Consider the following 24,509-nt stretch of genomic DNA (forward strand, 5'->3'; position numbering starts at 1 on the left):
AATTAACCATTATAGAATATCGTATTTAATACAGTATATAGGCTAGATTTATATAAAATACTAATAAAACTAATTCAAATGTACTGATAATTCCTCCGTATCCGTAATAGTTTTAATACAGTCTATGGGTCGTTGCATTTATAATCTAATAAGCAGCATTACAGGCTGATTTAAACTGATATGTTCAGAGAATTGTCCGCTGAAAGTTTGAATGATTCTGTCAGCATACATTTGTCCAATATGATCTTTCTAATCCATGTTCTTTTCCACAGATGTCTGCAATATGATGCAAATAGATTGTTGTTGAGGTTACATGCCGTGGGATGCTTACCAAGGAGCAGTTTTAAGGCATGTATGGATATCAATTAGAACAATCTTGAAGTAACAATATAAAAACACCAATAACCAGACATGTTTTCACTAGTTATGTTGTTTTACTTAAGTGCATCAATAGCCTTGGAGACTTCAGCAAAGACTTCATCGACCGGTAGCTCAGAGTTAACCTAGAAAACACAGAATATCACATATACAATGCTTATACGGGTGGTGTTCTGGTTTACAGGGGTGTAAACAGTTAGTAATGTTTTAATTGTTTAGGATGATGTAGTCTAATGATAAAAATTAGAAGGAACAAACTGTATGTATATATAATTTCAACATTCAATGTATGTGTCAGAACCTCAATAATACAGTATTACATTTAATAAAGAATAAACAACTAAATTGAGCGGCTAAAGCATCTACAGCAATGGTCCCCAACCTTTTTACTCGAGGGCCACATTGGGTTCTAAAATTTGGCCGAGGGGCCATGCCAGGAAAAGGAATTACTATAAATTACACGCAAGCAACAAATGCAAGGCTCAATGTACAAATTGTTTTCCAAATGCATTAAATAATGATTAATTATCTACTGTCTTCTACTGTCCACAAGAGTCTTCTACTGTCCACTGTCCACGAGAGTCTTCTACTGTTCACAAGAGTCTTCTACTGTCCACAAGAGTCTTCTACTGTCCACTGTCCACAAGAGTCTTCTACTGTCCACGAGAGTCTTCTACTGTCCACAAGAGTCTTCTACTGTCCACTGTCCACAAGAGTCTTCTATTGTCCACGAGAGTCTTCTACTGTCCACAAGAGTCTTCTACTGTCCACGAGAGTCTTCTACTGTCCACGAGAGTCTTCTACTGTCCACAAGAGTCTTCTACTGTCCACGAGAGTCTTCTACTGTCCACTAGAGTCTTCTACTGTCCACGAGAGTCTTCTTCAGTGTGTCAAACACTTGCGGTTCCTGCATGATTTGCCCCGGTGGCCATTTGTGGTGAATTTTATTTTCTGCGCGCCATAGATTTTCTTGTGCGCGCACTAAGTGCGAGCAGAGCACTAAGTGCGAGCAGCACTAAGTGTGAGCAGTGCACTATGTGCGAGCAGAACTATGTGTGAGCAGTGCACTATGTGCGACCAGTGCGCAGCTGCGCAGGCGCACAGCTTAGAGGACACAGTGCCATCTCTTGGGGAAATGTGGGCACTACAGGCGAAAGGTAAAATGAATGGCCAGCCACAGTATCGTGAGTTTGAATCCCGACTCAGACATTTGCTGCATGTCCTCCTTTCTCTCTCATCATTCCTCTTCCTTTCTTTCTCATTCCATCTACTGTCTAATAAAGCCTACGGCAATTTAAAAAAAAATATATATATATATATATATTTTATTTTTTTTATTTTTAATATAACTTAGACAAGCTTGGCGGGCCGGATTGAAAGGCCCAACGGGCCGAATGTGGCCTGCGGGCCGTAGTTTGGGGACCACTGATCTACAGCATACTGGCTATTTTAGGTACAAGAAAAAAAGCAAACAATGATACAAATAATTAAAAGAAAAGGAACGTGTCTACACAAATTTAAAAGAGGTGGCGGCGTTGCAGAGTGGTACAAGACTGAGTACTGGACTGTGAGTTTCAGGTACTTTGTGTTGCAACATTGGAATTTCCCCATTGTGTGGACAAATAAAGGCTTATCTTATCTTATCTAAGTTTTAAAGAAAAAATAGATCTATTTTTTTAATTAGCAGAACAAATGGCAGCGCTGTTGTTCGGAGACATGCACAAAGATGAACTGTAATCTTCAGCGTCACATACCTTTCTCACAATGCCTCTGCTTTCATAGAAGGCAATAACTGGCTCTGTTGCTTTGTAGTACAGGTCCAGGCGCTTCTTGATGGTCTCCTCGTTGTCGTCAGAGCGGCCGCTGGTCTCGCCGCGCTTCAACAGCCTACTGGCCATTGTCTCGGCTTTAGCGTCAACGTACAGCAGCAAGCAGGGTTTACCAATCTGTGGTCAAACAATATTAACTTTATTGTTTAGATGGTATATTTCAGTTACAAACCGACCATTGTGTTGAGTATTACCTTCTTCTCAAACTCCTCACCCTGTTTCACCTCACGGGGATAACCGTCAATCAGGAAGCCCTTAGAGACATCAGCCTTAGCAATCATGGCGTCTTTAATCATGTCCAAGACTGTGTCCTGGAAGAGGAAACAAGAGAAGAGATTTACTGGTTGTTGATCCAAGCTTTGACAAGTCAATTCTGTAGATGTGTACTTTGGCAAGACACTTCACTCACCTTGCATTAGTATGAGCGTAGGAGTTGAGTGAGTGATTGGTGGTAGACTGGTGCTTTTATAAGAAATTGGTGCTTAATTTCAAAATTTTAGTCATTTCAGGGGTTTTTTTTGGAGGGGGGGCAATCATGTATGAAAAGAACAAGACGTATTCCTTTAGCATTATTCTGCCTTTTTATAACTACATAAACTTCATGAAACAATGCATATGTCATGGGAAATCCCACACTAAAGCGCCCAGTAGAGGGCGCTGGGCTCTCAGCTGCCTCTCCTAGTGCAGGAGTTCTTTCACCTGGATCCAGAAAACACACTGTATACGGAGAGATTTGGCAGGCAACGAGCTCTTAGCTAACAGTTTTGTGTACAAAGTAAGGTTCACACGTATTATACTACATTATTTTGGCGGCCCTTATGGCCTCAATCCTAAATTTAAGAATCATTTTAATAGTGCATTAGAAGTGTAATGGGGGGGGAAAGGCCAAAGCAAATACAGCTCGCATTAAGCGCGCCAAGCTACTGAGTGGAGTCACTTTCCACCTCTGAAATGATTAAACTAGTCACTAGGTAAAGGTGTGTTGGCTGACCTATACGTCACCAGTGTGGAAGAAGCATTTTGAGCTCTGGAGGGGAATATACTAAAAATGCAAGATTAATCGTAACGAGTGCAAAGGACACCCAAGCCCAGGGTTTTAGAGCATTCGTCCACCCTAAAGTTTTGTGGATCATTCCTGTTGTTTATGAAGCATGACAAGCTCGTAAAGAACATGACAAGTATAAGTCATTGCTTTGATTTATTGAATTAACGAGGAAATTAGCTTTTTTAAATGTCTGTTTTAGGGCCTTACAAAGAGGAGCTGGAATTTTGTTAAGGTTTACTGTGTTTGACCTCTCCTGGAGAATTTGCCTATTGTGCATGTTTTAAGTTGACAGGGGGACGCACTGTCCAGAGGGATCCCATCATGGACAGAACATGCAAAAGAAAGACCCCGTCATTTTGGGGAATAATACTTGAGACATTTTCCAGCATTTATGGGACTACGTGTCATATCACCCCTCTTTAAATCTAGTCTTGCTAAAATGGTGAGTTGTAAACAAAAAGCAAACAAAAATACATTCAAAGGTTTCTCTGGTGTCTCTTACCAGGGGCACCAGCTCCCCCTTCTGCATAATGGCCTGAAGCTGCTTTCCCCTCTCAGATCCAGAGGACACCTCTGCACGGAGCAGGTCTCCAGACGACAGGTGGGTGTAGCCGTACTTTTTTACCACCCTTTCACACTGGGTGCCCTTTCCAGAACCGGGGCCACCTGCAACAACACAAAGGAATGATATAACTGTTAATGTTACGTTTATGTGGATAGAATTGTAAAAGTAGCGAATCGAATCACACTCAAACATCCTTAAGAAAATAGTATAAAAGTACTCACCCACAACAAAGATGATCTTGGCATCTTTAATTTTGTCTAAAACAGAAGATTATGATTAGCTTTGGTCAGTAGACACTTTTCACTTCCAAAGGGCTTTAACTCTATATTACATTATATACAACATTGTCAAACCTTCTCCAGACGCCCTCCTAGAGTTTTTAGAACATGAAAATCCCATGTTGGGTGAAATGCCTATGCACTGGCTCAACTTTACACTGGCAGTTAACGTTAGCTTAGTTAGCAAAATGTTAAATGTTTAGATTTGGCTTTGACTGTGTGTGTTGTCATGACAACTGTTGCCTGACAAAAACTTTCAGTTGTCACAATGGTTCCAGTTCAGTGGAAGCAAAGAAACCTATCATCCCTATTAAACACATTTAAAACTGTTTGTGTGGCTAAATACACAGTTTCTAGCGGCGAGTAAAAGATAAGCAGATACACGAAAAATCCGATACTGCTTGAGTGTACCTGTCACGCAAAGATATAGCCAAATACTATGTAGGTGAGGTTACATAAAAGTCCAAACTGGTCATCGATCTAGACCACTTACAATTGTTTGGGGTGCAAATAAAAATAAATTCAATAAGTTATTTTTAGAAGCTTATATTTACAGTTTCATAAAACAATGTATTCAAATTGAGAAGAAATGATGTGTATATATATTTACCTGCCATTGTTTTTCTTTAGAAGGGTTTCACTAAAAACACAAAATATAAAACAGTTAGTTTATAGGATACCACCTGTGGTTCAAAGTTTATTGATGTTAAATCTTTAAACCAATGCTTTGACAATGAAATTATATTTTGAAAAGAAAGGAGCAAAAATTGAGACTAATGTGGGTCCACTTAAACACAAATAATTGGGAATTGTGTAGTCATGATGTGTAAAGTGACAACTAAAGCGCGCTTGCCTTGGTCATGTGACTAAGCCATATTTTCTGTTTGGGAACTGACTTTAAATAACTCCGCCTGTTGAGTTGGCTCGTTAGAATAAAATTGGGCGCAAAGAAAAAGTTATCTATTCCTAATAACTACCCCTTAATTAGCCTTAATACCTAATAAAGCATGAACAAATACTTAATTACTAAGACTCGGGCTTAGTAACCATTTAATCCAATCCAGGGGCTAGGGTAAGGAGGTAGTAACTACTTTATTAAAAATCGATCATATGCCTGTATTATTCTTAAGTCTTTGTTCATGGGTTATTAAGGCTATTAAGTGTGTAGTTATTAAGTGTGACAAGAAGACAGTTGAAATGTGAAATGCATACATCCTTTATTTTAACCAATTGTATAAAAAAATACTTTTTTTAGGTTCATAATATGACGTTTGTATACCCAGAAGTTGCCGGATCACATTTGTAGAAGTATTACGGTGTGCATATTAGTACATTTTAATAGCTAAAGACCTGAATGTGACCTTGTGATGAGGGGTTGCTCATGTGTATATGCCAGAGCTTCTCAAACTTTTTTCTAGCGCCTCCCTTGGGTGATTAAAAAAAAAGTATCCATGCCCCCCACAGCCTCAGCTCAGACAGCTCAGAATTGGCGCTTCGCTGCTGTAAATACAGAGTTTCAAGGAGAAGAAGCACTCACTTTTACCACAAAGCCTGCTTTCAGCAGGGAGCTGGTGTTGTTGTTGTGTTACTTTTAATGGCAGGTGGCAGCCAACTGGAAAAGATGCATTTTACTAACACCTACTGTAGTTGTACATCTTCAAAGTATGTGTTTAACGCTATACCGTAAAAAAAGGAGCTGGAGAAAGAGAGGGAAAGAGAGAGACCAAATAAGCCTGACGTATCACCATCTTTATGTTTCATTGACTTCAAAGCCCAACAGATCAAAGCAGAATGGAATCGAAAGCACACGCAATCTTTTTGCATACACCGCCATTAGAAACACGGTCAGAGGAGTTATCGTAGGTGTCCCTACGGCGACGTCTGTGGATGAAGTTAAGGAGAATTTGACTGGAGTTACGGTGGTGGACGCTAGGCGTTTGAAGGTGACCCGGTTTGGGGTAAGATGTGACAGCTTGTCGGTAATGGTAACACTTGAAGGGAGGTGCCTGCCTAGTAAGGTGTTCATTGGGTACATGTGCTATAGCGTCAGGCCATATGTTCCACCGCCCCTGCGTTGCTTTAAGTGCCAGCGCTTTGGGCATATTGCAGCGGTCTGTAGAGGGAAGCAAAGATGTGGTAAATGTGCAGGAGACCACGAGTATGGGAAGTGTGACGTGGGTGCAAAACTGAAGTGCTGTAACTGTGGGGAAGAACATAGCTCTGCCTACGGGGGATGCAGGTTTAGCAAAAGAGCTGCTGAGGTGCAGAAAATAAAGGTCTCTCAAGGTATATCCTATGCAGATGCAGTCAAGAAAGTTTCAAGTAACGAGTTTAGAGTAAATACAGAGAGAGGAGCCAGCGCTCCTCCCAGCCAGGGCGAAATGAGAAAGGCCAGCGTGGCTCCCAAGAAGTGTGAAGATTTCAAGAGTGGAGGTCCCAAGTGTGCAGGTTCCAGAATTAATGAGAATACCCTGGTTGTGGATAGAGAGGATTTTGTACTCTTTATGGTGGATGTTGTAAACTGTGCTGCTCAGACTCAAAGCAGAACTGAAAGGATCAGGATCATTGCTAAAGCTGCAGGGAGATTCCTTGGAACAAAGGAGCTTGATTGGGCAGATATAGAAAACAGGCTAAAGGCGCTAAATGGGAGTCGGAGTGATGGGGGTCTGCTTGTGGGGAGTCAGAGTGATCAGAGTGACGAGATGGGGGTGGGGGTGGTCTCCTGTCCTCGCCCAGTCTCGTAGACGCACGGCTACCAAGCAGCGACATCAGTGGACATATTAAAGCCTATAGAATGAAGCCTAAAGAATAAAGCTGTACGGTGGAAGCACCGAACGTCAAAGAAGGAGAGGAAGATGAAGAAGAGTCTCCCTGGAATAAAGCCGGTTGGTCTCTGAAACAACAACAACTATTCTAGTCACAAAGACATATCATGACCTCATGGGCTTTGTAACACCAAAGCAATGGAAGGAGTACTTTTACGGACTACGACAGAGTCTGAGGACTACGACAAAGTCAGAGGAATAAAGTCTGGCGGTAATGCAACACTTGGATGCCAACCGCCATAAAACAACAACAACAACAACAACAACAACCAACAACAACAAAACTGTGCTGCTAAGACTCAAAGCAGAACTGAAAGGATCAGGATCATTGCTAAAGCTGCAGGGAGATTCCTTGGAACAAAGGAGCTTGATTGGGCAGATATAGAAAACAGGCTAAAGGCGCTAAATGGGAGTCGGAGTGATGGGGGTCTGCTTGTGGGGAGTCAGAGTGATCAGAGTGACGAGATGGGGGTGGGGGTGGTCTCCTGTCCTTGCCCAGTCTCGTAGACGCACGGCTACCAAGCAGCGACATCAGTGGAAATATTAAAGCCTATAGAATGAAGCCTGAAGAATAAAGCTGTACGGTGGAAGCACCGTGAATGTGCAAGGTCCTACGAGCTCTCACCCGGTGAGGGACTTTCTCAGGGTTGATGGGGGGCAGAGTGAGGCTGGCGGTATGGTTTTCAGCCAGGTAGGAAATGCGAAGGCGCGGCTTGCGGGGGTTGGTGATCTGCGTGTGAGCCCGTCGGTGGCTTTGTCTGCTATAGCTCCGTGGAAGTTTGTCCCGGCTCCTGTTGATGTTAGCTTGCATGGCAAGCTTAGAGGAGTCGCTGGGAGGGCACCGCAGTTTGCCGTTCAAGCGCTCATCGATAAGCACTCAGGTGATGTGTTTATTTATACCGACGGGTCTAGGGATCCTGAGAGTGGGCGTACTGGCGCCGCTTATTTTGTGCCTGACCTGGGGCTAGCGGTCAAGAAGAGGTTGACAGATCGCCTTTCTGTTTTCACGTCGGAACTTATAGTGATACGGTTGGCGTTGGAATGGGCGGAATCTGCTTTGCAGTGTTGCGGCATTGTGGTGGCCTCTGACAGCCTTTCTGCATTGCAAAGCATTAAATCTGGGAAATCGGATTGCAGACAGGATGTGTTCAATGGCATCTTCTGTCTGATGCTCTCCCTGTCCAGGAAGGATGTGAGGGTTTCCTTCATTTGGGTCCCTGCGCATGTGGGGGTGGATGGTAACGAAATGGCTGATGCACTGGCTAAACGTTCCCTTCGGCGGCCATCAATTGATGTGGCGGTTGAGTTGGGCAAGTCTGAAATCAGGCCCGTTATCAAGAGTCATGTGGTCGGCCTTTGGCAGGAGTTTTGGAGCCACTGTGTTACTGGACGGCATCTCTATCACATACAGGGTAGTGTGGGTCCTTGCGGGTCTATGGGCAGGAACGCGTGGGAGGAAAGGGCCTTCGCCCGCATGAGGATTGGCCATACTGGACTCAATTGGTCACTGAGTAGGATAGGCAAACATCCGACCGGTCTGTGTGGTCACTGTCGGGTGCCAGAGACTGTCGAGCATGTGCTGATTTGCTGTGAGGCTTATGATAGGGAAAGGGCCGGGGGTTGGCCTTGTGGTTTCGGAATAATGGGCGGGAGTTCAATCTGCGGAACGTTCTGGCGATCCAGTCACAGGGTTTGTGTCAGGCTGTGGTTGCTTACTTATGTAGCACAGGGCTGGGTAAACGTTTATAGAGGTGGGGGGTGTTGGAGACTGAGCCGAGGATGAGGAGCAAGAGGATGTTCTAACGCGCTTGGACTTCATGGGCCTAGAAACGCCAAAGTGATGGAAGAAGGACTTCTAAAGGATAAAACGACAAAGACGTCCCATGACCTCATGGGCTTTGTAAAACAACAAGGACGTCCCATGATCTCATGGGCTTTGTACTTCCAAAGCACCGAACGTCAAAGAGGGCGAGGAAGGTGAAGAAGAGTCTCCCTGGAATAAGGCCGGTTGGTCTCTGACACAACGACTATTCTAGTCACAAAGACGCGTCATGACCTCATGGGCTTTGTAGCGCCGGGGCAATGGGAGGAGTACTTTTACGGACTACGACAGAGTCTGAGGACTACGAAACGTCTGAGGAATAAAGTCTGGCGGTAATGCAACACTCGGATGCCAACCGCCATAAAACAACAACAACAACAACAACCGAACGTCAAAGAAGGAGAGGAAGATGAAGAAGAGTCTCCCTGGAATAAAGGCGGTTGGTCTCTGAAACAACAACTATTCTAGTCACAAAGACATATCATGACCTCATGGGCTTTGTAACACCAAAGCAATGGAAGGAGTACTTTTACGGACTACGACAGAGTCTGAGGAAACGTCTGGGTGGAAAGGACATTCTTGTGTCTAATGCTGAAAGAAACACGGTCAGAGGAGTTATCGTAGGTGTCCCTACGGCGACGTCTGTGGATGAAGTTAAGGAGAATTTGACGGGAGTTACGGTGGTGGACGCTAGGCGTTTGAAGGTGACCCGGTTTGGGGTAAGATGTGACAGTTTGTCGGTAATGGTAACACTTGAAGGGAGGTGCCTGCCTAGTAAGGTGTTCATTGGGTACATGTGCTATAGCGTCAGGCCATATGTTCCGCCGCCCCTGCGTTGCTTTAAGTGCCAGCGCTTTGGGCATATTGCAGCGGTCTGTAGAGGGAGGCAAAGGTGTGGTAAATGTGCAGGAGATCATGAGTATGGGAAGTGTGACGTGGGTGCAAAACTGAAGTGCTGTAACTGTGGGGAAGAACATAGCTCTGCCTACGGGGGATGCAGGTTTAGCAAAAGAGCTGCTGAGGTGCAGAAAATAAAGGTCTCTCAAGGTATATCCTATGCAGATGCAGTCAAGAAAGTTTCAAGTAACGAGTTTAGAGTAAATACAGAGAGAGGAGCCAGCGCTGCTCCCAGCCAGGGCGAAATGAGAGAGGCCAGCGTGGCTCCCAAGAAGTGTGAAGGTTTCAAGAGTGGGGGTCCCAAGTGTGCAGGTTCCAGAATTAATGAGAATACCCTGGTTGTGGATAGAGAGGATTTTGTACTCTTTATGGTGGATGTTGTAAACTGTGCTGCTCAGACTCAAAGCAGAACTGAAAGGATCAGGATCATTGCTAAAGCTGCAGGGAGATTCCTTGGAACAAAGGAGCTTGATTGGGCAGATATAGAAAACAGGCTAAAGGCGCTAAATGGGAGTCGGAGTGATGGGGGTCTGCTTTTGGGCAGTCAGAGTGATCAGAGTGACGAGATGGGGGTGGGGGTGGTCTCCTGTCCTCGCCCAGTCTCGTAGACGCACGGCTACCAAGCGGCGACATCAGTGGAAATATTAAAGCCTATAGAATGAAGCCTGAAGAATAAAGCTGTACGGTGGAAGCACCGAACGTCAAAGAAGGAGAGGAAGATGAAGAAGAGTCTCCCTGGAATAAAGCCGGTTGGTCTCTGAAACAACAACTATTCTAGTCACAAAGACATATCATGACCTCATGGGCTTTGTAACACCAAAGCAATGGAAGGAGTACTTTTACGGACTACGACAGAGTCTGAGGACTACGAATCGGATTGCAGACAGGATGTGTTGAATGGCATCTTCTGTCTGATGCTCTCCCTGTCCAGGAAGGATGTGAGGGTTTCCTTCATTTGGGTCCCTGCGCATGTGGGGGTGGATGGTAACGAAATGGCTGATGCACTGGCTAAACGTTCCCTTCGGCGGCCATCAATTGATGTGGCGGTTGAGTTAAGCAAATCTGAAATCAAGCCTGTTATCAAGAGTCATGTGGTCGGCCTTTGGCAGGAATTTTGGAGCCACTGTGTTACTGGACGGCATCTCTATCACATACAGGGTAGTGTGGGTCCTTGCGGGTCTATGGGCAGGAACGCGTGGGAGGAAAGGGCCTTCGCCCGCATGAGGATTGGCCATACTGGACTCAATTGGTCACTGAGTAGGATAGGCAAACATCCGACCGGTCTGTGTGGTCACTGTCGGGTGCCAGAGACTGTCGAGCATGTGCTGATTTGCTGTGAGGCTTATGATAGGGAAAGGGCCGGGTTGGCCTTGTGGTTTCGGAATAATGGGCGGGAGTTCAATCTGCGGAACGTTCTGGCGATCCAGTCACAGGGTTTGTGTCAGGCTGTGGTTGCTAACGCTAGAGTCCTTACATAGTATCGGTAAGGATGTTCGGGGAAAGGCCGTGTGGTGTGGGGATTTTAATGCGCATAGCGCTTTGTGGGGCGGTAGTGGTACCGATAGGTATGGGCAGGTGGTAGAGGGTTTTATCAATCAAAGGGAGTTGGTTTGTCTGAATGATGGGGGTGGGACCCGCTATGATATGGGGACCGGTGCGGAAAGTGCAATAGATCTTACACTTGTGTCCAAGGAGTTAGCTGGTGTTTGTAGTTGGGAGGTTCTTGGTAATCTTTCTTTTGGTAGCGATCACTATCTAGTCCGCACCGTGATTGGCTTTGGGAGCTGTGTGGTCAGGGGGACGAGGATCCAGAGGTGGCAGTTGGCAAGGGCGAACTGGGGGGCTTTCCTGAGGAAAGCTGATGATGGTTCTAGGGTTCTGCAGGAAGGAGGATTGACTCAGGTGGATGATCTCAATAGTGCAATTGTCTCGCTCATCACGCAGTCAGCGGTAGGCACGATTCCTAAGAGTGGTGGTAGTGGACATAGGAAGCGGGTGCCGTGGTGGACTGAAGCATGTGGTCATGCTGTTAGGGCGAGAAATGCGGCGTTTCGCCGGCTAAGGGTTGCCCACACTGAGGGTGCCCTCATTGACTACAAGAGGGCCCGCGCTGTTGTGCGGAAAACTGTGAGAACGGCCAAGAGTGCCTATTGGAGGCGGTATTGTTCCAAAATTGGGAGAGAAACGCGTCTCGGGGATGTTTGGGGGATGATTAAGCGGATGCATGGGGTTGAGCGCCGTCGTGGGACCCCAGTCCTAATACTGAATGGTGTTGAAGCAGTCAGCGACGTTGACAAAGCTGAACTGTTGGCCAGCACCTTTGTGTCGGTGCACAGCTCTGACAATCTCTCACCTGCGGAAAGGCACTACAGGGAGAGTACTTTGGCCCAGAATTCTGAGCTGATTGGGCACCAGCCTTCGACTCAAGATGACCTTGACCTTCCGTTTAGTTTGTTTGAGCTAAGGAGAGCACTTTCTAAGGCGAAACAGACAGCCCCGGGTAAAGATGAGGTGTGCTATGACATGCTCTCTCATTTGACTGATGACACGCTTGGGCTAGTCCTGGGTCTTTTCAACCGTGTTTGGGATTCAGGTTGTGTTCCATCTGCGTGGAAACAGTCTACGGTGGTGCCGGTTCTGAAGCCGGGTAGGCCAGCGTCTGACCCTTCAAGTTATAGGCCGATTGCCTTGACGTCGCAGCTCGGGAAAACGATGGAGCGCATGGTTACCGAGCGGTTGGATTACTTCTTGGAGAGTCAGGGTTTGCTTCCCGCGCACCAGAGTGGTTTCCGTAGGGGCAGGAACACCATGGATTCCGTGTTGTGTTTGGAATCTGATATCCAGCTGGCCAGGGCTCAGAAAGAAAAGGTTATTGCGGTGCTCTTTGATGTGGAGAAGGCGTACGATATGGTTTGGAAGGATGGGCTCCTCATTAAGCTGCGGAAGTGTGGTGTGAAGGGTAAACTGTTTAACTGGGTCCGGAGCTTTCTGTCTGGCCGGCGTATCCAAACCAGAGTGGGCGCTGCTTACTCTGGGGTCTATGGGGTGGAGAATGGGATCCCGCAGGGGAGTGTGTGTAGCCCTATCTTGTTCAATGTTATGATTAAGGACATCTTTGACGACGTGGATGGGTCTGTTGGGAGGAGCCTTTATGCTGACGATGGCGCTCTATGGGTGAGAGGGAGGAATCTCCGGTTTTACGAGGCGAAACTGCAAAGGGCAATACAGCAGGTGGAGCAGTGGACCCTGAAGTGGGGGTTTAAACTGTCCGTACGGAAGTCTCAAGTGATCTGTTTCTTCAATGGACATAGGGACGTCTCCCTTCGACTGCATGGGCAGGTGCTCGAACAGGTCAGGGAGGTGAGGTTCTTGGGGGTCACCTTTGACGAGAGGCTTAGTTGGCGTCGGCACATTGATGAGGTCAGTGGTAAATGCAAAAGGGTGAATAACTTGCTTCGTTGTCTATCCGGCCAGGACTGGGGGGCCAGCAGAAGGTCGCTCCTGGGTATTTATCGGGCCGTCATGAGGGCGGCTATTGATTATGGCTGTATAGCCTACATGTCTGCGGCTGAGACTAACTTAAAGAAGCTTGATGTGGAGCAAGCCCAGGCCTTGCGCATCTGCTGTAGGGCTTTTAGGACCTCCCCTGTCTCGGCGCTGCAGGTTGAGTTGGGGGAATTGCCGTTACGGCTCCGGAGGCTAGAACTTCTGTTGGCTTACTGGGTGAATGTGCAAGGTCATACGAGCTCTCACCCGGTGAGGGACTTTCTCAGGGTTGATGGGGGGCAGAGTGAGGCTGGCGGTATGATTTTCAGCCAGGTAGGAAATGCGAAGGCGCGGCTTGCGGGGGTTGGTGATCTGCGTGTGAGCCCGTCGGTGGCTTTGTCTGCTATAGCTCCGTGGAAGTTTGTCCCGGCTCCTGTTGATGTTAGCTTGCATGGCAAGCTTAGAGGAGTCGCTGGGAGGGCACCGCAGTTTGCCGTTCAAGCGCTCATCGATAAGCACTCAGGTGATGTGTTTATTTATACCGACGGGTCTAGGGATCCTGAGAGTGGGCGTACTGGCGCCGCTTATTTTGTGCCTGACCTGGGGCTAGCGGTCAAGAAGAGGTTGACAGATCGCCTTTCTGTTTTCACGTCGGAACTTATAGCGATACGGTTGGCGTTGGAATGGGCGGAATCTGCTTTGCAGTGTTGCGGCATTGTGGTGGCCTCTGACAGCCTTTCTGCATTGCAAAGCATTAAATCTGGGAAATCGGATTGCAGACAGGATGTGTTGAATGGCATCTTCTGTCTGATGCTCTCCCTGTCCAGGAAGGATGTGAGGGTTTCCTTCATTTGGGTCCCTGCGCATGTGGGGGTGGATGGTAACGAAATGGCTGATGCACTGGCTAAACGTTCCCTTCGGCGGCCATCAATTGATGTGGCGGTTGAGTTAAGCAAATCTGAAATCAAGCCTGTTATCAAGAGTCATGTGGTCGGCCTTTGGCAGGAATTTTGGAGCCACTGTGTTACTGGACGGCATCTCTATCACATACAGGGTAGTGTGGGTCCTTGCGGGTCTATGGGCAGGAACGCGTGGGAGGAAAGGGCCTTCGCCCGCATGAGGATTGGCCATACTGGACTCAATTGGTCACTGAGTAGGATAGGCAAACATCCGACCGGTCTGTGTGGTCACTGTCGGGTGCCAGAGACTGTCGAGCATGTGCTGATTTGCTGTGAGGCTTATGATAGGGAAAGGGCCGGGTTGGCCTTGTGGTTTCGGAATAATGGGCGGAAGTTCAATCTGCGGAACGTTCTGGCGATCCAGTCACAGGGTTTGTGTCAGGCTGTGGTTGCTTACTTATGTAGCACAGGGCTGGGTAAACGTTTATAGAGGTGGGGGGTGTTGGAGACTGAGCCGAGGATGAGGAGCAAGAGGATGTTCTAACGCGCTTGGACTTCATGGGCCTAGAAACGCCAAAGTGATGGAAGAAGGACTTCTAAAGGATAAAACGACAAAGACGTCCCATGACCTCATGGGCTTTGTAAAACAACAAAGACGTCCCATGATCTCATGGGCTTTGTACTTCCAAAGCACCGAACGTCAAAGAGGGCGAGGAAGGTGAAGAAGAGTCTCCCTGGAATAAAGCCGGTTGGTCTCTGACACAACAACTATTCTAGTCACAAAAACACATCATGACCTCATGGGCTTTGTAACGCCAAAGCGATGGGAGGAGTACTTTTACGGACTACGACAGAGTCTGAGGACTACGAAACGTCTGAGGAATAAAGTCTGGCGGTAATGCAACACTCGGATGCCAACCGCCATAAAACAACAACAACAACAACAACAACTACGACAAAGTCTGAGGAATAAAGTCTGGCGGTAATGCAACACTTGGATGCCAACCGCCATAAAACAACAACAACAACAACAACAACAACATATCGGTCATAGCGGTCAGTAGCAGAGCAAGTTCAAAAGTTAGATTCTGAAAGGGGAGTGTAGCGTCCAGTCGAACTGAAAAGGCCAGAACTGATGGTTCCATGAGTTTTTATTGTTTCCATTCTGTGTCATTCAACCAACATCAGAGTTAGGCAAGAACAATGAAGTCTAAAGAATGAAGAATGGAAACAAATATAGTCTAAAGAATATAGTCTGGCGGTAATGTAACACTTGGATACAACCGCCATAAAACACCATAAAATATAGCCGCAAGCGGCAATGATCGGCCCTCGCCACGCCGCCGCTGCCACGCCGCAAGAGGAGGGGGCGCTAACGCGCCCCAATTGTCCTTTTATTACGCCTACTGCTGAATCTGTGACGCTGTCACATCTTCTCCCCTTTGTTTTACCATCAAAAAGCAATTTTATTTTGAATTCTTGGCAAAATGTGCGGCTTTGCCGCACAGACACCGTGACTCTTTGAATAAAAATGTGGATAACTTTTGATGGTCCTGAAGATGAGTCTCACCAAATTTCAGGTTAATAGGGCTGACGCCCTAAGAGGAGTTTGTGAAAGTCTAAAGTGTAAACATGTTCTGGCGATTTCCCCATTGGAATAACATGGAAGGTTTCGGTCATCGTTACGGCAAAGCCATAACAATTATGACATGGGTCTCATTTACTTTTTTGATGGGTATGCCAAAATTGAGTTGTGTGTCAAATTTCATATAATTTCGCAAAACTAAATATTTAACCTCCATATAAAATCTGTAGGGGGCGCTGTGGCTCCAAATTAATTTATTTCACTTCAAGTAGGTTTAGGGCAAAGAGTTTAACAACTGATTCTAATTTGACGCAATTCGGACTTTATCTGCGCAAACGGCAGAAATGTTAAATTTGGGAGATTTCTGAAATTCTAGCTATAGTTTGCGGCTTCGCCGCACAGAGACCGTGACAGGTATCAATGTAATTTGGATAACTTTTGATGTCCCACTCCTCAGTAGCATTTTCACCAAATTTCAGCTTTTTAGGGCCAACGCCCTGGGAGGAGTTCGTAAAAGTACGACGTTTGGAAAAACTCCGAAGTCATGTTTAGCCATTTTTGAAGCAATATGGCCGACATTTGGTTGGGCGGACGGCGTTGCCGTAATAATATTTTTTACTTCTCTTGTCACCATCTACCTCTGCGCCAAATTTCATGATTCTACGATCAGATTTTTTTTGGGTCATTTCCCATCTCTCAATGCATTTTTGGTACATTTGGGGGCGCTGACGCGCCAATTTTTTTTATTTTAGAAAAGGGAAATAGCCAGAATGTAGAGAGGCACGATTTTTAGAGGTGTGCAAATTTTTGTGACTTTTCGTCAATGTTCACAGGGTGAAAAATAGGGGGGTTGGTCCCGAGAAGAAAGAAAGAAAGAAAGAAAGAAGAAGAAAGAATTAAAGCCGCAAGCGGCATCCAACGGCCCTCGCGGGCCGCCGGCCTTCCGACTCTGCTCTCTGCATTTTACAGAGATGGCGCTAACGCAATTGTCTAAGAACTAAGACAGCGACACATTGGACATGTACAATGCTGTGCTTAACCAGTGCAAATTAACACAAATGTCGGTCAAATGTGCAGCTCCAGCGCACAGAGACCGTGACACTTGGAATAAAAATATGGATAACTTTTGATGCTCCGCTTGTGTAGATTATTTTTCCCAAATATGAGCTTGATCGAGCTATTGCCCACAGAGGAGTTCATTAAAGTGTGAAGCATAAATGTGAACATTTCAAGGATTTGGCGTTTTTCCCATTTGTGACAGTATATTTGCAGCTCCACGGCACAGAGACCGTAGCACTTAAAATCAAAATATGGATAACTTTTGATGCCCCATTTGTGTAGATGATTTCCCCAAATATGAGCTTGATCGAGCTATTGCCCACGGAGGAGTTTGTTAAAGTGTGAAGCGTAAATGTGAACATTTTAAAGATTTGGCGTTTTCCCATTTGTGACAGTATATTTGCAGCTCCACGGCACAGAGACCGTACCACTTAAAATCAAAATATGACTAACTTTTGATGCTCCGCTTGTGTAGATGGTTTTCCCCAAATATGAGCTTGATCGGGCAATCGCCCTAGGAGGAGTTCGTTAAAGTGTGAAGCGTAAAAATGTGGTGATTTGAGCGATTCTACGATTTTCCCATAAGGATAACATGGGATGTTTCTGTCATCGCTACGGTTACGCCGTACAAAATATGACTTTGGCTCTCATACTTGTATGATCAGGATGGCAAATTAGAATTTTGTTCAAAATATCATGTCATTTGGAAAAACTCTATTGTTTATAGGCCACTCTGAAGGCCAAATAGTCAGAATTCTGGGAAACGTTTGCGGCTCCGTCGCACAGAGACCGTAAAAGTTATCCTTAAAATTTGGATAACTTTAGATGCCCCACTTGTCTAGAGGACGTACACCGATTTTGAAGTCGGTGGGCAAAACGCACTAGGAGGAGTTCGTTAAAGTGTGAAACATAAAAATGTGGATATTTGAGACATTTTGCGGTTTTCCCATAGGGATAACATGGGAGGTTTCTGTCATCGCTATGACTACGCCGTAAAAATTAAGGCATTTGTCTGATAAGCTTTTTTGATCGGGACGGCAAAATAGAATTTTGGGTAAAGTTTAGAACATTTTGGTAAAACAAATTTTTGACCTTCAATGTTAATTTAAAGGTCACTCTGTAGGGGGCGCTATCGCGCCCATTTCAATTTTGTCATCCTAAACTGGTCCAAACTAGAAAGTTTAACAACTGATTCAAATTTGGTCCTAATCGGACTGGTTTTGATCAAATGGGAGCAATTTTTAGATCTGCAATATTCCAAAATAAGTTGTCCAACTTTGCGGCTGCGCCGCACACAGACCGTAAAAGGTAACTCAAAAAATTGGATAATTTTAGATGCCCCACTTGTCCAGAGGACGTCCGCCGATTTTGAAGTCGGTGGGCAAAACGCCCTAGGAGGAGTTCGTCAAAGTTTCACGTGAACAAAATGGCTAACACAGCGTGTTTTCATTTTCAAAGGAAGATGGCGGCCATAGGGTAAGTCTGGGGGCGTGGCCACAATAATATTTTTTTTTTGTCCTCACGAGAGCAATGCGTGTCCCTAATTTCGTAGCTTTACGCCCAAGTTGACCTCGGGGCGTCTCCCATAGGCGCAATGTATTTTGACTTTTGTCGGTGGCGCTGTCGCGCCATTTTTTAACGAAAAAAAAAATGGCCCAGAAAAAATCAAATTTTTCGCCGATTCAGAATTTTGGGCAAAGTTTGGTGAGTTTTTGAGCATGTTCAGGGGGTCAAATTAGAGCTCAAAAAGCAGAAGAACAAGAAAAATAATAATAAAAATTAAAGCCGCAAGCGGCATCCAACGGCCCTCGCGGGCCGCCGGCCTTCCGACTCTGCGCTTTCGACTTGATAAAGATGGCGCCCTTATTGTGTGTTGAATAAAAAAAGAACTTGACAGACGGCGACACATTGGACATGGCCAATCCAGTGCAAATCAACACAAGTGTCAGTCAAATTTGCTGCTCCGCCGCACAGAGACCGTAGCACTTAGAATATAAATATGGATAACTTTTGATGCTCCGCTTGTGTAGATGATATTTCCCAAAGTAAAGCTTGATCGAGCTATTGCCCACGGAGGAGTTTGTTAAAGTGTGAAGCGTAAATGTGAACATTTCAAAGATTTGGCGTTTTCCCATTTGTGACAGTATATTTGCAGCTCCACGGCACAGAGACCGTACCACTTAATATCAAAATATGACTAATTTTTTATGCCCCGTTTGTGTAGATGATTTCCCCCAAATATGAGCTTGATCGGGCTTTCGCACTAGGAGGAGTTTGTTAAAGTGTGAAGCATAAAAATGTGGTCATTTTAGAGATTTCGCTGTTTTCCCATTTCTGACATATATTTGCGGGTCCGCCACACAGAGACCGTAGCACTTAGAATAAAAATATGGATAGCTTTTGATGCCCCGCTTGTGTAGATGATTTTCCCCAAATATGAGTTTGATCAGACAATCGCCCTAGGAGGAGTTCGTTAAAGTGTGAAGCGTAAAAATGTGGTGATTTGAGCAATTTCGCGATTTTCCCATAAGGATATCATGGGCTGTTTCTGTCATCGTTACGGTTACGCCGTACAAAATATGACTTTGGCTCTCATACTTTTATGATCAGGATGGCAAATTAGAATTTTGTGCAAAATATAATGTCATTTGGAAAAACTCTATTGTTTATAGGCCACTCTGAAGGCCAAATAGTCAGAATTCAGGGAAAAGTTTGTGGCTCCGTCGCACAGAGACCGTAAAAGTTATCCTTAAAATTTGGATAACTTTAGATGCCCCACTTGTCTAGGGGACGTACACCGATTTTGAGGTCGGTGGGCAAAACGCACTAGGAGGAGTTCGTTAAAGTGTGAAACAGAAAAATGTGGATATTCGAGAGATTTAGCAATTTTCCCATAGGGATAACATGGGAGGTTTCCGTCATGGCTACGGCTACGCCGTAAAAATTAAGGCATAAGTTTGATTGGCCTTTTGCTCGGGACCCCAAAATAGAATTTTGGGCAAAGTTTAGAACATTTGTGTAAAACCAGTTTTTGTCCATCAATGTTCACTCAAAGGCAACTCTGTAGGGGGCGCTATCGCGCCCATTTCAATTTTGTCATGCTAAACTGGTCCAAACTTGAAAGTTTAACAACTTATTCAAATTTGGTCCTAATCGGACTCGTTTTGATCAAATGGGAGCAATTTTTAGATCTGCAATATTCCAAAATAAGTTGTCCAACTTTGCGGCTGCGCCGCACACAGACCGGTAAAGGTATCTCAAAAAATTGGATAACTGTAGATGCCCCACTTGTCCAGAGGACGTACGCCGATTTTGAAGTCGGTGGGCAAAACGCCCTAGGAGGAGTTCGTCAAAGTTTGACGTGAACAAAATGGCTAACACAGCGTGTTTTCATTTTCAAAGGAAGATGGCGGCCATAGGGTAAGTCTGGGGGCGTGGCCACAATATTTTTTTTTTTTGTCCTCACGAGAGGAATGCGTGTCCCGAATTTCGTAGCTTTACGCCAAAGTTGACCTCGGGGCGTCTCCCATAGGCGCAATGTATTTTGACTTTTGTCGGTGGCGCTGTCGCGCCATTTTTTAACGAAAAAAAAAATGGCCCAGAAAAAACAACATTTTTCGCCGATTCTGAATTTTGGGCAAAGTTTGGTGAGTTTTTGAGCATGTTCAGGGGGTCAAATTAGAGCTCAAAAAGCAGAAGAACAAGAAAAATAATAAAAATAAAAATAAATATAGCCGCAAGCGGCAATGATCGGCCCTCGCTACGCCGCCGCCACGCCGCAAGAGGAGGGGGCGCTAACGCGCCCCAATTGTCCTTTTATTACGCCTACTGCTGAATCTGTGACGCTGTCACATCTTCTCCCCTTTGTTTTACCATCAAAAAGCAATTTTATTTTGAATTCTTGGCAAAATGTGCGGCTTTGCCGCACAGACACCGTGACTCTTTGAATAAAAATGTGGATAACTTTTGATGGTCCACCCCTGAAGATGAGTCTCACCAAATTTCAGGTTAATATGTCTAACGCCCTAAGAGGAGTTTGTGAAAGTCTAAAGTGTAAACATGTTCTGGCGATTTCCCCATTGGAATAACATGGAAGGTTTCGGTCATCGTTACGGCAAAACCATAACAATTATGACATGAGTCTCATTGACTTTTTTGATGGGGATGTCAAAATTGAGTTGTGTGTCAAATTTCATATAATTTCGCAAAACTAAATATTTAACCTCCATATAAAATCTGTAGGGGGCGCTGTGGCTCCAAATTAATTTATTTCACTTCAAGTAGGTTTAGGGCAAAGAGTTTAACAACTGATTCTAATTTGACGCAATTCGGACTTTATCTGCGCAAACGGCAGAAATGTTAAATTTGGGAGATTTCTGAAATTCTTGCTACAGTTTGCAGCTTTGCCGCACAGAGACCGTGACAGGTATCAATGTAATTTGGATAACTTTTGATGTCCCACTCCTCAGTAGCATTTTCACCAAATTTCAGCTTTTTAGGGCCAACGCCCTGGGAGGAGTTCGTAAAAGTACGACGTTTGGAAAAACTCTGAAGTCATGTTTAGCCATTTTTGAAGCAATATGGCCAACATTTGGTTGGGCGGACGGCGTTGCCGTAATAATATTTTTTACTTCTCTTGTCACCATCTACCTCTGCGCCAAATTTCATGATTCTACGATCAGATTTTTTTTGGGTCATTTCCCATCTCTCAATGCATTTTTGGTACATTTGGGGGCGCTGACGCGCCAATTTTTTTTTATTTTAGAAAAGGGAAATAGCCAGAATGTAGAGAGGCACGATTTTTAGAGGTGTGAACATTTTTGTGACTTTTCGTCAATGTTCACTGGGTGAAAAATAGGGGGGTTGGTCCCGAGAAGAAGAAAGAAAGAAAGAATAATATTCCGATACGAAAACAATGTTTCCCATTTTCCAAATATCATAAACTATACATTTTCGGAAAGCGCTCGCGCTTTCCTGCCTCATGGTGTGGGTCCCTGGTCACTGACGGGTACTTTCGTTAATTTTGAGTGGGCTCCGCCCACTTTGTGTTTTTGGCCCTCTATACAGTAATAATGTTCATTTTTTGCATTACATGCTTATATGCACGGAACATGCAAGAGATGGGGAACGTATTCGTGAGGTACTTAGCGCAAATGAGTGCTTTATATGGGGATGACGACCGCTTCGCGGTCGTCATCTCAATGTAAAGTGCTCGTTTAGTGCGCACTTTTGCACGGGCTTCGCCCGTTTACAACGGTAATGTTCCATTTTCCTACTACTAATTAGTATGCACGGGGCGTGCATGAGTGGAGGAGTGCGTTAGTGAGTGTTTGGAAGTGGGCGAGCGCTTCGCGCTCGATTTCGTGCGCACTACGTGCGCACTTTCGCAGCCGTGCTTCGCACGGCCATACGAGATTAATAGGCCTCTCGCCAGCTTGTGGCGCTCGGGCCTAATAAACAATAATTACCCTTTTGTCCGTATAATCACTGTTTGTTTACTCACTGTTTTCCATAAATTTGTAAAATAAACATGTATCATAAAGTGTCACCAAAAAAGACAGTTGGAATGTGAAATGCACATGATCTATCTCATCATTTAATTGTATAAAAGGAAAACCATTGTTTTAGGTCTATAATGAAATGTTTGTATACCTAGAAGTTGTCAAATCAACTCTATGAACGTGTTACGTGTGCATTTTAATACATTCTAACAACCAAAGACCTGAATGTGACCTTGTGATAAGGGTGTGCTCATGTGTATACATCATATGCAAATAGTCTGTGCCTGTATGCACATGATAAAACAGTGTGAAAATAGAAGTATGGTAAGAACTGTCACTGTAGTGATAGTGGTGTGTTGACCATGTATTGCAGTGGCCAATCCCAAAAAGCTCTTATGATGTTCTCCAACTCAAGTGTGCAAAACTACTCAGTTGTCTGCGTCATCAGGTCCCACCAGTTAGAACCCACAGAAGTAAAGGTCACTGGAGTCAGCAGTGATCCTTTTTAGGAATCCCACCCAGTCCTACTGCTAAACTAGGGTCCTCCGTCTGACTGACTGAGATGGAATGCAACTAGACACTCAACACACAACTATATGGTGAAACATAGAGTGCTATATACATTCTATTATTCAATTCTAAAAGCTCTTCTAAAAGCTTTTCCTTTCTTATATTACCATTATTATATTAATATGTTTAAAACATTGTTGTAGTTTAAGAAATTGTAGAAATAAGTGTTTTTGTAATGTTTTTGTTTAGTGTTTTATTTTTTTGTGAAAACATGGTTAGGGTGAAACATGGGATTTTTTTAATTTTTAATTGAAATTCATACCTTGTTCAACTGTAAATGTCAGGACCCTTCTCTCCTGTCACACCCCCATGTCTTGTTTCGTTTTTTAAAAGGCAAGAGCTAAAAAAAGACACCATTACTCTGCAGCTGTTATAGGATAGCATAGCCTCCAGTTTTGAAAAGTACTTCACCATGAAACCTCAACTCTGATCCAGAAAGTAACAGTGAATTTAAAGAGCTAAAACAAATGATCCTGTTGAATAGCAGTATTTGTTCAGAGATGTCAGTGCCCTGTCCCTTTAAGACGGAACAAGGAACCCCTTGACGTCAGTGCTCTGGAGATATTCCATGTTGTGGAAGGATGATGGTGTGTGGCAGTGAATGCCAGTGTCACTACGTATGTGATCGATGTGATCGAACCATGGTTACAGTACATTTTCACCTCCTGTTTAGCACTTTGTGCATTAAATAACAGTACTCAAATGAGTTTTGAGTTTTACTACTAGTAAAGCAACAGTATTAAATGACAATGGCTCTTAATGAAAGTGGGAGAAGGATAATGTGTGCTTGTTATTTTGACGGCATGTTGTTGTAAATGGGAAACAAGTGAAATTAATGATTAAATATTATGTAACAGTAATCAGTGTTAACCCCAGTGTTGTCCATTGTTCACCCATACTGAAGACAAATGCCAGCTAAGGTGCGAGCATCTCAATAGTTACAACTGAGTGATTACACATGACGGTTAGATCAGTACATTGTCATCTTCACAATCCATCATATTTTCCAGCCCTGCCCACTCCCATCTGTCTCTCTTCCCCTGAGCATCTCTCCACCTCCTGCTGCTCTGGGCGGTGGAGGCACTATGGAGCCTTTGTCCTCTGTACTGACCTCTCTTTTGCAGTGTGGCTCTGGATCCCAATGTAAGGGTTGCAGTCCCTGGCTCCCCGTGAGTGTCTGCACAGTTCCTGGTGCACGGCAGCCCTCCCTCACCCCTCTAAGCCTTTATATAGCTCAGCTGAGCCTGCTCAGTCTGCAATGCATTCTGGGAACAAGAGAACAGGAGGGTGAGGGCTTGAGTGAGCCGAATATAGACAAATGCTATAACAAGATGCAGGGAGATGGTTTGTAGCTCTGAATGGTGTAGTAATGTCTTTAGTAATAATATTACCATCTATAATACAAATGCATTTACATAACAATGCTATTGGCTATATGTAGAGACAAATTGTCTTACCTTAGAGGCAGAATGTATCTCAATTGTTTCCTGAAGATGTCCCCTTGGTCAACATGCAATGTGATAACTATTAGTATAAATACCAACAAATATAAGAGCTATTCTAAGGGGGAAATAATGTCTTTTGAGCCTGTTCTCAAAAATGGTCACTAGATGTCTCCAAAGCATTTGCTTTTGATCCATATAAAACCAATAAGAAGCAAAGCCAGTTAGGAATATGACTTCTATTGGAGAAACTGATGCAACGTTTTTTCTTGCCTTCCCTAAAAATAAATAGACGATCAGTAAAATATCTGCTTTTACAAAGTCAAGG

The 24,509-nt window shown here is 44.6% G+C and overlaps 1 protein-coding gene across 1 annotated transcript; it reads right to left on the reverse strand.

The window, feature by feature from the left end:
* Positions 1 to 414: 414 nt before the first annotated feature.
* ak1 (adenylate kinase 1) lies at positions 415 to 24,005 on the reverse strand. The gene is made up of 7 exons (XM_072453155.1): positions 23,851 to 24,005; positions 4,706 to 4,735; positions 4,039 to 4,074; positions 3,755 to 3,918; positions 2,402 to 2,518; positions 2,133 to 2,324; positions 415 to 503 (listed from the first exon to the last, which is right to left on the reverse strand). The coding sequence occupies exons 2-7, from the start codon at positions 4,710 to 4,712 to the stop codon at positions 435 to 437; spliced, it is 585 nt and encodes a 194-aa protein (XP_072309256.1). The 5' UTR covers positions 4,713 to 4,735; positions 23,851 to 24,005; the 3' UTR covers positions 415 to 434.
* Between the last annotated feature and the right edge of the window lie 504 nt (positions 24,006 to 24,509).

The sequence above is a fragment of the Eucyclogobius newberryi genome, unplaced genomic scaffold, assembly GCF_026437365.1.
Source record: "Eucyclogobius newberryi isolate DKJ021-1_F unplaced genomic scaffold, fEucNew1.0.hap1 SCAF_2, whole genome shotgun sequence".
NCBI classification, from domain to species: Eukaryota; Metazoa; Chordata; class Actinopteri; order Gobiiformes; family Gobiidae; genus Eucyclogobius; species Eucyclogobius newberryi.